Source organism: Armigeres subalbatus, chromosome 2, assembly GCF_024139115.2.
Source record: "Armigeres subalbatus isolate Guangzhou_Male chromosome 2, GZ_Asu_2, whole genome shotgun sequence".
NCBI lineage: Eukaryota > Metazoa > Arthropoda > Insecta > Diptera > Culicidae > Armigeres > Armigeres subalbatus.
In genome coordinates, this window is record NC_085140.1 from 373,503,771 (window position 1) to 373,516,243 (window position 12,473).

Genomic DNA, 12,473 nt, shown 5'->3' on the forward strand with positions numbered 1-12,473 from the left:
TTACCATCGGAACAGATAATCCGCAGCGTTATTCTTAGCCGATTGATAGGCTACCGACACTACACGGCTATCTAGGCCATTTGAAAAAATGAAGGTAATATTAAAGATACACTACACAAGTAGGCGAATAGCCGACTATGAAGCTATAATAATTTCCTCCCCCTTCCATACATTGACTTGCATTCTGACAATCATGCTCAAGCTCTAACAAAAATACTGACAGTGTCATCTTCTATTTTTTTTCCATTTATTTCCGTGAATTTTAAAATGACTTCAGCGAAAGATTACCGGTTTCCTAAACTCGATGTTTAGCAGCTCGGTGACCGTACAACACGGCACCTCGAAATGGAGCGGTGTATGTGGGTTGTGGAGGAGTTCTAGCTCTTGCTCCGTGCCAGTTTACCATAGCCAAATAGGAGGATTCTGACGCTGATCATCGTGAGCAGGATCCGATCCCCATGAACAAAAAGGGGATCATGTTATAGGAATTCCTTCTGAAATAACTCCTTTGGAAATTTCTTTGCAAAATCTTTCCGAAATCCTTAAGGTTTTGCTTTAAAAAATTGTTTGAGAATTCATTCTGAAATTTCTCCAGGAACTTCTTCGATAATTTCTTTAGAAGATTCTTAAGAAATTCTTTCAACTCCAGGAATTCTCTCCAGGAATAATTTAGAAAATTACATCATTAACTCCTTTTTACATTCCTCCAGGGATTCCTTTGGAAAATCCTCTGAAGAGGCCCATGTAAATTTATCCGGATAAAGTTGGAAAGTTTTCCTGAAATAATTGCACTAGGTATTCTTGCTGGAATTTCTGAAGAGGCTTCAATCAAATTTCCAATGGAATTTCTAAAAGAATTACCAAAGAACTGAAAGAATTTTAAGTAGAAAGAATTTCGGAAGAAATTCTTAAAAGAATTGGCAAAGGAATTCTCGATGGAGTCTCTAGACGCATTTCCGAGGGAATTTCTAAAGGAATTTTCGAAGAAATTTCGCAAGGTATTTCCTCATAATATTCCTTCGAAAATTTAAAGAAGGATTTAGAGGGAAAATTTGAAAGATCCTTCTTTTAGGTTTTTTTTAGTACCTACAACACCTACGGATAAAAATAGGATTTCTTTTGGAGATTCCTTTAGGAATTTCTTCGAAAAAAATTTTAAGAACTTTACCTAGAAATCCCTTTGGAAACTCTAGGAAAAAAATCTTGAAATTTTCCTGTGGAATTTCTTTAGAACTTTCTCCAGGGTTTCTTTCAAGAATTCTTTTAGGCATTCCGGTTATTCTTTTGGATTTATTTAGCAACTCTTACAGAAATTCCTTTAAACCTTCGGAGATTCCTTTTGAAATTCCTTAGTAATTTCCTTTGCGCATTCTTTCGGGGATCTCTTCAGAATTTCTTTTATGAATCCTTCGTAAATTTCCTTTGGAAGTTATTTTTGAGAATTTCTTCGAAAATTTTCTAGAAATTCCTTACGGATTTTTTTCAGGAAATCCTTTGAAATTTCCGTTAGGAACTCCTCCAAAAAAATCCATCTAACATCTAAACATCTAAAGGAATTCTTTCGGGAATTCCGCCAATGATTTTTCTCCGGAAAGTCCTTTGAAAATTCGGACAGCAGTAAAACAAAACCCTGTTTTGAATCTGGAATTAAAACTTGCCAAAAAAAAACAAAAATATCGGGATTTCAGTCATCACACTTCTTCGGATATTCTTGAGAATTCCTTAGGAATTTACTACAGGAGTTGCTTCGAAAATTTCTTCAGTAGGGGAGACTGATCCCTTTTTCTGATTTCCGATGTATCACAGCCAAAAATAAATAAACATACGCGATTTCCACACAGACTCTCTAAGAAATATAGTATTCAACCACAGACATAACACATTGAACATTCACTCGATATATGGTCGGGGTTCAACTAAACCGCACCAAGCGGCTTTTAGACTGACTTGTGATATTTTATTCGCAAAAGGCAAATGGAAAGTATTTTATTTCAATTCATGCGTACATTTGTTGTAAAATATCCTCAGCTATGGCGTCGAACGATGTCTGATGCGATTCGTAATTAATTGCATCTGTTACACGAAAACTTTATAAAAAAAAATGGAATTTTTCTATTGGCGCTTGGTGTGATTTGGCTGAACCCCGACCATATTATGTTGATTTCATTTAGTTAAGCAAATCACGAATGAGATGGTGGTAGTGAGCAAACGTCAAACTAGAGCAAATCCAAAGCGCGCGCCACGAGTGGCCGATCGGCCAACTAATGATTAATTTAATTGACCAGTAAATAAGTACATTCTACAACAAATGTATGCTTGAACTAATATGAAATGATTTCCGTTTTACTTTTGTGATAAAAATATCACAAGTCAGTCAATAAGCCGTTTGATGCGTTTTGGCAGAGCCCCGACCATTTATGGCTTTGTGCTGTGTAAAAACGAAAGCATTTGGTCATTGTTGTTCAAATTTTGCGTAGCCAATAAACAAAATCTTTAGGAAGGTCAAATCATTCTGGTTGATATTTCATGAATTTATTCAAAAGTTCGTTCGGAAAAGCCTCCCCCAAGAATTAGTTTTTATTAACATAAATTACCTAAAAAAACGGCTGGTCACCCAGATATACCTTCGCAAATTCTTTCAGAGTTCCATCGTGAATTTCTCCTCTGTCCTGAAAGAATTTCTTTAAAAATCCTTTGCAAATAAATCTAGAAATACCTTCAAAAATTCCTTAATGAATTCTTTCGAAAATTCGTTTAAAAACTTGTTTAAGGATTATTTTAGAAACCCCTTCGGAATGTCATTCAGGAATTCCTTCAGCAATACTTCCAAAAATTCTTCCAGGTATTCCATACCATCGGCTCCCGTAATTCTGCTGGAATTTCTTTCAGGAAATTCCGAAGGAACTCTTGAACGTATTTCCGAAATTCTTGATTTTTGTCTGTGAAATCTTCTAAAAATTTCTTCGAAATTTCCTCCGTTGGGCTAACTCAGTAGGTTTTACTTTGACAGCCAGCAAATGCTTACGAGGACACGTCTGCAGGTAGAAACATCAACTATCTAGACCAAGCCTTAAATTTTGTGACCAACACATCCCCAACAAAAAAATGTGAAAATTCTCGGAATTCTCGTTCCTTCCGCACTTCCGCGAAGTCAAAGTAAGTTGTCGGACCAGAGTCAACCTGGTTCGGACCTTGTCTAAGCCTCATCAAACCAATAACAGGAAGCTCCAGCTAAAGATCGAAAAGGCTATCATTGATAGCCGCCTATTCTATGGCCTGGAACTGACCTGTATCGCCCACCGTAACCTCGTCAAAACTCTGTCACCGACTTTTAATTTCTACGTTCGTGCCGCCTCAGGACTGTTACCCTCAACACCAGCCAAGTCTGCCTATACTGAGGCAGGCATCTTGCCTTTTTGACACCGTGCGCTGGCGGACATCTGCCGCCAACCGGCCTCATTCGCCGCTGTCACTTCCGGAGACTATAGGATCCTTCTCCTAACTGAAGGGGACCGGATACTGCGCATGATATCTGGCGTCGGTCTGAGGAGCTGGCACTCTTCAACAGCCACTATAAATAGCTCCATAGCTAGCAACTCCCGCAGGGGTGACAATTCAATGGCTTCTAGAAAGTCGGTGGCCGAGCTGCTTAACAGAGATTTCCCCAACAATGAACACAGGTTTACGGATGGGTCGGTGTCGGGCCGTTAAGTCGGCATTGGGGTCACCGGGGCCGGCTTCACTGTGTCAAACAGCCTCCCGAATGTGTGCACCATCTTTTTGGCCGAAGCAGCCGTGGCGTTCATCGCCATCAAGGAAACACATCTTCGTCCTGTCCGACTCTGCCAGCATCATTTCCGCACTCAAGAGCGACGAGCCTAAGTACCCCTGGATACGAAGCATCTTAGTGTGTCTGTTCGCGTCTGTGATGTTCGCAACACCGTGGAACATTATGTCTGTCGATGCCCCAAATATCAGGCTCTCAGGGATACCTACGGGATACTGGCTAGCATCAGGGATGCACTATCCGACGACGCTGCTAGCACCGTCGCCCTCATATCTTTCTTAAAACATGGGGGTCCAAATAAACTAATTTAACGGCTGCACTGGGACTCCGAGATCAATCCCCTAGCAGCACACATGTTCCACACATGTCACAATCAAGTTGGTGCAACAATTTTTGTCTAACTTGTGCTGCTCGGGTCTTGGGAGCAAGTTGCCAATACTCGAGACTTTCGTGCATTCCTTGGTTACCCCAAGACTATAAGTCCCCACCCCTCCAGTGACCGGGTGACCCGGGTTCTGAGTCCCTCGCAACATTAACCACCGAATTCAACAAGGTCAGCGGGTAAAGTTGATATCCAGCATTCTGATATTGTTGAATTCATTCTCAGGCGTTCTGTATACTTGTAACTACATTCGGATATATTGAACAACTTCGAAATTTCATTTCCATTTCGAATTCGGATGGCCAGAGGAAATAAGAGGCTTGACCGCGACATTCGGGGTGAGTCTCCTACCTCAAGCCATTTAAATTAGCTTCGGAGAGCAGCGCACTCAACGTCACCTGGACCTATTTTATGGCTACCATGGTTTACTTCGATTCTCCGTACTTTCTTTCTTGTAGTTGGATCATTCTCATTCATTGTCTGTTATGTTACGTCATAGTTTCCTCTCGTTGACAACTTTTAGTCATTAACCACTTCTACTCAAATTTTAAAGTGTTAGTATAAAGTTTTAAAATGATAATATTAAGTTCATTTGAATTAAAATTTGCCATTGGAAGGTCCCACGGTTGAACCTGAGGGAACCCCTGGCCTTGGTACTCTTGACGAGTGAAGTACTTAAAAATTTAAAAATTCACATAGGGTAATTCGCCAAATGTTGAACGGCTAATTTCTTCGCCTGTTGTTGAGCGCACATGCATTTCTTGTGGGAGTTCAACAATAGGCGGCAAAATTAGCCGTTCAACATTTGGCGGTTTCCCCTAAATAAAGAAAAAAAAAATAAAAATTACGAAGGATTTCCTGGAGGAAGTTTCTCGTGTATTTCCGAAGAAATTTTTATATAGGGATTTAAAAGGAATTCCTAAAGAAATTTTCTAAAAGAATCTCTGAAGAAATTTCTAAAAGAATTCGTGAAGAAATTTCAGAAGAAATTTTCGATTTTTCCATTATTGCCTCTATGAATTTTCTTGCCTGATTTATCTCCGAAGTAATTTCCAGACGATTTTCTGGAAAAATCCCTAGACTAAATTCCAAAAAAATACTTGGAGGCATGTCCAAAGATATTCTTGGACAAATTTAATGTCGAAAATGGCTTCAGGAGATTTGAAGGGATTTTTGCTGAAAATTCCGGAAGAATTATTACTGGAGAAATTTCCGAGGTTATGGAATTTCCGATGGTATCCGAAGGAATACCCGAAACAATTTATGAATTGGATGTTTTTTGAAAACCATTCTAAAGAATTTCTAGAGACCAAATTTAGACGATTGCTTTGCATTTTATAGACGATTACATTTTTTTTATATGGTACGTCAAAAATGCTGCCGTGGGGGAAGATCCACGGCCTTAAATTGGGGCAGATTGATGAAGTTGAGAAAGTTCCACTACTTCCTTTTGGCATCTTGGATAATCGTAGGACATTCGTAGTGATTTTGCTTGTAGTTCTCCAATGCTCTTAGCAGGAATGGGAAAATCGAACTTTCAAAAAAATCGATGTCGATTAACATTTTAAATTATCAATTGATAAAAACTTGCCAGCGAGTTAGAATCGTTTGAAATATGTATCATGGTTTGAAGTATTTATCGTTACTTTTGAACTCTTTTTTCGTCCTAGTGTGGCATAATAAGGCCAACGTTGATTACAACTTAAATGAGTATTATATTCACATTATTATTACGAGGGACGGTTAACAATCATGTAAAAGGGCTATACAACTGAAAAACGCTCTTTGACAACCTCACTTGTTCTTGAACTATTGATTTTAAGATGGCTTAGTTGAAATTCGATTTTTCTCATAATTTTGTAGTTACATAATTTAAGGTTTGAAGCATTTTTTTTTTATTCAGCACAAATTGTTATTTACCAAGGCTTTTTTATAACTTTAGACTATTCACATTAATAACCTGAAGAGATTCACAGTAATTGTGATCGAAAGGATATAAATCTTTGGATTAACGTCGACTTGGGGCGGTATTGCCAACTGTATTAGGGACAAAATAAGAGTCGCCTTACGTGCATTTAAAAAATCATCTGCCTGAATCAGAGACGATTTAGTATATAGCTGCTGGACAGGCGCTCGCAGTGACATGGATTGGGTAGTGGTTGCTTCCGTAGAGATCAGAGACAACCTCCATTTTTAGCAAAGGACGCAACGGGTATCGGATCTACAAACACCCCACTTTCGGTGGTTGGCGTTCATGTCTCCTACAAGTAGAAGGGGAGAAGGCACCTCGCTAATGATACTTCTTACCTTTTGCTTAATGCCGGGCATTGATCCTGGACACTGCCAGACACTGATGGGAATGCTCCCTAACTGCCAGACAATACTAAATTCTCACCCCACTTGGTTACAAGAGTTCGACAAAAAAATTAAATAACCAAAGAATTGTTAAAATTCAAATTAGTATAAATTTGCGAAATATAAACTAATTTTGATAATGTTTTCAAAGATTTTTTTCAATTCTTAAAGGGGTCCACTGGAGATTTTCCTATACCTAGTTGTCATTGCGTCTGAAATAAATTTCCATTAGGTTTCATGCCTTCTGCCTTTTGCATTCAACATAAGGAAGACCAGTGACAAACTGACAACGTCGAAACAACCCGTTTATATCTATGAGTCTCCAACTAAAGGACTGATGGACTGACTGACATCGAGGGCGGTGTAGCGATGTGCTCCTCCATTAGTTGCTGCTACTGCCCTTCAGGAATTCGATGATGCAACGATTTGTTCTACTCACTTTCAGTGAAGAGTGCCACTGATTGTATCTTCCATGGCTTGAGGGATCTTCACCGTTCAACTGTCTCTGTTTGCAGTGCTTTCAAGTGCATTTTGAGAGAAACGAAACAGTAAGGATACCATAATGGGTTGACTGGTGAAAATGCTTGGCGTCGAGTTTCTGTAGAGCAGCATGCTGATGCACAACAGCGGGGAATGGGCTGTACCACTCGAACCAATCAGTGGCTTATCAAATTCGCTTGGTTGGCTTTTTCGTTCGGTTTTATTAAATCAATTGTAGTGGTTCTATGGAAAGAACTATTTTATAGTGCGGTTGAAATGAAAATCGACCGCCAATCGGTACTTGCCCAGTATGAAACGCTAACTTTAACAATTTTCTGTATAAATGGCTTTCGTCTAGTTCTTTATCATAACCAGTTACTAGTCGCGTTCTGGGAATTAAGCTCTGTCCTAATCAGCGGCAGTTGACAGTTATTGGAAAAACTCTGACCACATTCGTTCGGAACAATGAACGTGACCCATCTCGTCATAGGCGTGCGAATATAAACTTTTCAACAACCATTAATCATGAGAGTCGTTCGAACTAATGTGTATACTGCTTTTCTTTCTTCGCTGTCGTTTTCCGTAGCCCGTAGCCGAGGAACCATTCCGCATTGCCATGGAGCTGGACGACCTGCCCAAGGAGACATTGAAGCGATTAATCTTCGAAGAAACGTTACGGTTCAACCACAACGATAACCACCCGGATGTGATGTAATTCTTCGGACAGAGAGGAGCAACCCAACCGCGGAGGTTCTTTCTACACATACTTCCCCCTCACATACACGCAGTTACTGTAAAGGATGCATTTCCTTTTAAACATCCCCTCGAACTCCATTTTTACAATTTCTTCATTCGTCGTGCATGTTGCCAAGTCACAGGCGTCGGTGTAGGCTCCGGGAGAGAAGGAAATTCGTTTCGTTCGCCAGCAAAGCCTACCAAGCGGAAAGGGCCACGTAGCAAAACTAAGACTAGGCCATGAAGTACACATCACTAATTTTCTGTCCTTATTTTTCGCACTCATCCCCGCGCTACCACCGGTCAAGGTCAATCATGGATTACACACATGTAATGAATAGTCTAGCAATTATTATGAAATCACGTTAGTTTATGTTAAGCATGCATACATACGAACAAACAAAACTGATTGTAAAGTGTGTAAGAACAAAGAACAACCGTTCACAGCTCTAGGGTTAGGTCAATACTGAAATTGCGAACTATATCTCGTAATTGATTTTTAATCAGTCGATCCGGGAAAACGGGGGTAACAACGTCGATGACACGTTTTCCCTGCCAGTATCCATTTTTTTTATTAAAAGCAACTGTTAGCAATAATTTACACCTGTGTATGATAAGCGATTAGTTAAAATCCTTTTTTTAACGCGAGAACGCGAGCAAATGATTTCGTTGCAATCCAAGAGTATCCAAATAATTTTAGGTGAAATTTATGAGTTTAAAAAAATACTTTAGGCTATCAGGTTCATCATAGATTGAGAAAATGATGATAATTTTAAGAATGAAAAATTGCAAATAGTGTAAACCAAAAAATTGTAACAATTAAAAAAGCTGCAAACTAACGAAGATAGTATGTATAGAAAACACTACGTAAATATTTGAGATTCTGTTTTACCAGCGCCTATTCGTTGACTGTTTTGAGTGGAATGATACAGGGCGCAAATAATGGAATTTTATGCACTCTTACGCCCTTCACCACCATTAGTGTACCATTTGTCCGAATCACATTTGCATTACATGCGATTTCTATATAATTGTGAACTTTTGTCAAACGTGGTAGTACATTCGCTGTGCCCAGAAGAAATCAGTTTTATAACAATCAATCGGCGTGCTGACAGCCATAGGTGTGTTTTTCACCGGAATGACATATTATCGCTCATAATTAACGGTAACTGTTTGACCATATGCATTAAAGTGTAAGTTTCTAAACGTTTGAAATTAGTCACATAAACAGAAGTCATTGTCGTTGAATAAAGCGCAATTTATTTTGCGTCCATATGGTTGTGAATATGGTAAAAAATACGATTTTTCATGTTTGTGTTTGTCTTCATGAACGACTCGGCTCCAAGCGTTATCGCTTACCCTTTGAGAATTTCACATTTCTGCTGTTTGGAAAGAACGTTGCTTCAATTACCTGGTTCTACCACAAAGGTTTAGCTTTCAAAGAAAATCATTAAATAAATTTCAATTGAATGAAATTGTAAATTAAAAGAAATGAAATTTTTAATACTTAGTCGTTAAATGTCAGACATTCGATGATTGAGCCGTTCCTCTAAGGCCAACAAACGCTTATTACTTTGTTACTCTGGATAGCATATTACTCTTCAATACTTTGTTGCTCCGTATAGCATACAAAATCTTGAAAATTCTATAAACACTGTAGATCATTGGACTTGCCCGAGATTACTATTAATAAAACTTCATAATCAAAGATTGCTTCATTATTTCAGCAACTACCCATTTTCACTTTTTAAGACTTTTTCATTTGATTTACGACTAAATAAAAAAAACTGTTTGGCTAAACAACTTAAGGTAAAGATAGTAATTCTGTGTAGCTTCTATCTATATAAATAAAAAACAATTTTCAGTTTGCTTTTCAAAAATTTAATTCGTGAAGTAATTGCAAGAAGCTCTTCTTCATTCCATTCGTCTTGAGCACCGCAGGACAAAGCCTGCAAGTGATTTGATATTTATCGCATTCACAACCAAATCGCATTCAACACGATGTAGATTTGTATCATAACATCTAATATCATTCTTGATGTTTCAATTCCATTCAGTGGCAATTCTTTAATCTCAAACTACCTGTTCAACAAATTCATATTTAAGCATGATCAGCTATTCCGTTCCGTTCATTTTCGATCAGATATAAAAAAATCCGTTTTTGTTTCGTCGAACACGAAAACCAGTAATGTTAGGAGACGCAACTGCTAGTTTTTACCATGTGTTTAACAGATCACAGCGTATTCAACTTATTGTTTCTTTCCTGTAAATTCTGGTAAAAATGTATTGAAGAATATTCTTGGTGGACGTTTTAAGACTCATGCATTCATCAAGCATAACCATATCTGTTGAAACACATTCGGAAAAAAAAATCATAAGTGTGTACAGTAGTGGAAAATACGGGCGTCTCAAAAGTGTAATTAACATGTGTTGAAAATAAGAATGGAAACAACATAGCGAATGGAAAACGTCACTAAATAAGGTGTAATGTTTCGAGAAAGACGAGATTAATTATGTAATTACATGCAACCAACGTGATATTTTAGTGAGGAAATACAATGACTCAATCAGCAGTCGTAAATTGTTGTGTATTATTCTGATTCAACCTGTTAGTGACTAAATAATAGGCTCAGTGAATCCAGGTTAGTATAAGTGAGATACCAATGACGGTGTCTGAATTGGAGTTTTTCCGTAACTCAATTTCTGAATGTAAATTCATGGCATCATTGTTTGTTAGGGCTTGCATCTGCCATTTGAACACGATCGTGCAACCGAAAATTGTAAAGTTAGTGATCTAAATAGTGAATAACGTTGAATGAGGTTAGTTTGGTAGATTATAATAATAATGCTAGATAGGTTTACAATGTAACAAAAAATACAAAACTGAAATTACAGCAAATATTATCACACTACACTGTTGTAGATACTAAGGCACCGATAGATGTACTTATCTTGATTGAAAATCGATTCTTCATTCACGAGATGTGTGAAAAACAAAATGCAGGAAATTAAACACAAACTTGTTCATCGATAAGTAAAAGCTTAATCAAAAATACCAAATTAAAGTCGCAAAAGGCAGATGCAAACTTTTTCCAGTTTAAAATTTGGTTACAAAGAAGTCAGCCACAGCTTGAAAGTGTTGAATTAGAGAACATTGATTCATTGTAATGGTACAAAATGGCTCAAAATATCTCAGAATTTCAAGGAATTTCTTCCATTTGTTGAATTCTAAAAATCTTTATAATTGTTAGAATTGTGGAAATTCGTCCATAGTTGAACATGTTTTCATCATGAGGTGTTTGACAATAGGCGTCGATTGTAGCTATTCAATAGTTGGAAAATTTTCGTAGGGTTAAGACAGCCATTTTCGTCTTTTCGTCATAATCTCTAAAACCAATAAAAAAAGTACTTTTTTTGCCAAACTCATCCGTACCAAATCGTAAAGTCAGGATCAAGAGAAACGTTTTGCTATAGTGGAGTTCTAGTAAATTGACTTTGCTTTCGTTGATTTTAGCCGCTACGACGATGGACGGAAATACCTGCCGTGTCCCTACATGAAATTCTGAGATTTTTTGACACAATTCTGAACAGTCAGACACAATCAGCATAATAGGGATTAATTCCTCCTCGTCGGAGGTAAGCCAGTTGTCCAAAACAGTTTCCAACACCGACTTGTACATATGTAGTAAGGTTATGAAACACAGACTATCTTTTTTTCCAATATCGACTATTCCCCTATCCCGAATGTGCATACACATTAAAAATCTTAGGGTGTCTTATCCGTTACAAGCAACTGGTGTTAACAATTTCTATTCTTCAAAAATCAACTGTCGAAAGTCGAGTATTGAACGAGACAAGATATGTATCAACTATAAGTCACGCACATCGATGTCATTAAAAAATTCTGCATTTGAGGTTTTTTATATCTTTTAAATGCAAATACTTTTTCTATAGATGTTTTCAAATCTGTTTTATCCTTTTGGCATTCGTAAAAATCAAACATTGGCAATAGCACTGGATACCATTATTACTGGGCGTAAGTTTCCCAACTTATAATCGCTGATACGACAGACTCGAAACACTGAACCGGAAAAACCCCAGACCCATCAGTATGAAAACGAAAATGTGATGTTTTGGTGCAAAATCGGTGTGTCATAATCAGATCATAGTAGATGAGAGTTGTTTTCTGTTGGGATGAAAGTAATTATTAAAAAAAAATCGAACAACAGAACTCCGATCATAAAGCCGATAGCGCTTGTTGAAAAAAAAAGTAATGAAAAGGTGTATTCCACTTGTCACAATGCGAAGAAGTATGGGTAAAACGGACAAATAATCAGGTAGACCTAGAAGTTTTTCAATCTTTCGATATGATCCTTTCTTAAGATACATTCAGGAATAGAAAAGCTTACACATTCTAATATCTTCCACGCAAAGCTTTATCGAATCAGACATTCAAGTTTTGTCCGTTTTACCTTCCACTCCTTCTAAAGTCAAACAGTCATGAGAATCAATTTCATTATTATGATTATTATTATTACAACTTATCTGTCAGTGAGATAAGTACAAACATTGAAAAAGAACATATGTTCAGAAAGATGCATGAATAAAGTGAAATATATAATTGACATATGAAATTGAACTAATTATGCCGAAAATAAGTCCGTTTAGGAATTCATACAACCCGATTATTTATTCATCTCACTCATCCAATCATCAAACAAAACGACATTCTAA

The 12,473-nt window shown here is 37.5% G+C and overlaps 1 protein-coding gene across 1 annotated transcript in view; it reads left to right on the top strand.

Annotated features, from left to right (window-relative positions):
• The window catches only part of LOC134213082 (mitogen-activated protein kinase 1), a 329,641-nt gene extending 317,277 nt beyond the window's left edge, over positions 1-12,364 (top strand). The window contains exon 8 of the mRNA XM_062691664.1: positions 7,591-12,364. Coding sequence (XP_062547648.1) covers positions 7,591-7,719 — 129 coding nt within the window. The 3' untranslated portion in view covers positions 7,720-12,364. The remainder of the gene's footprint in view (positions 1-7,590) is intronic.
• The last annotated feature ends 109 nt before the right edge of the window (positions 12,365-12,473 follow it).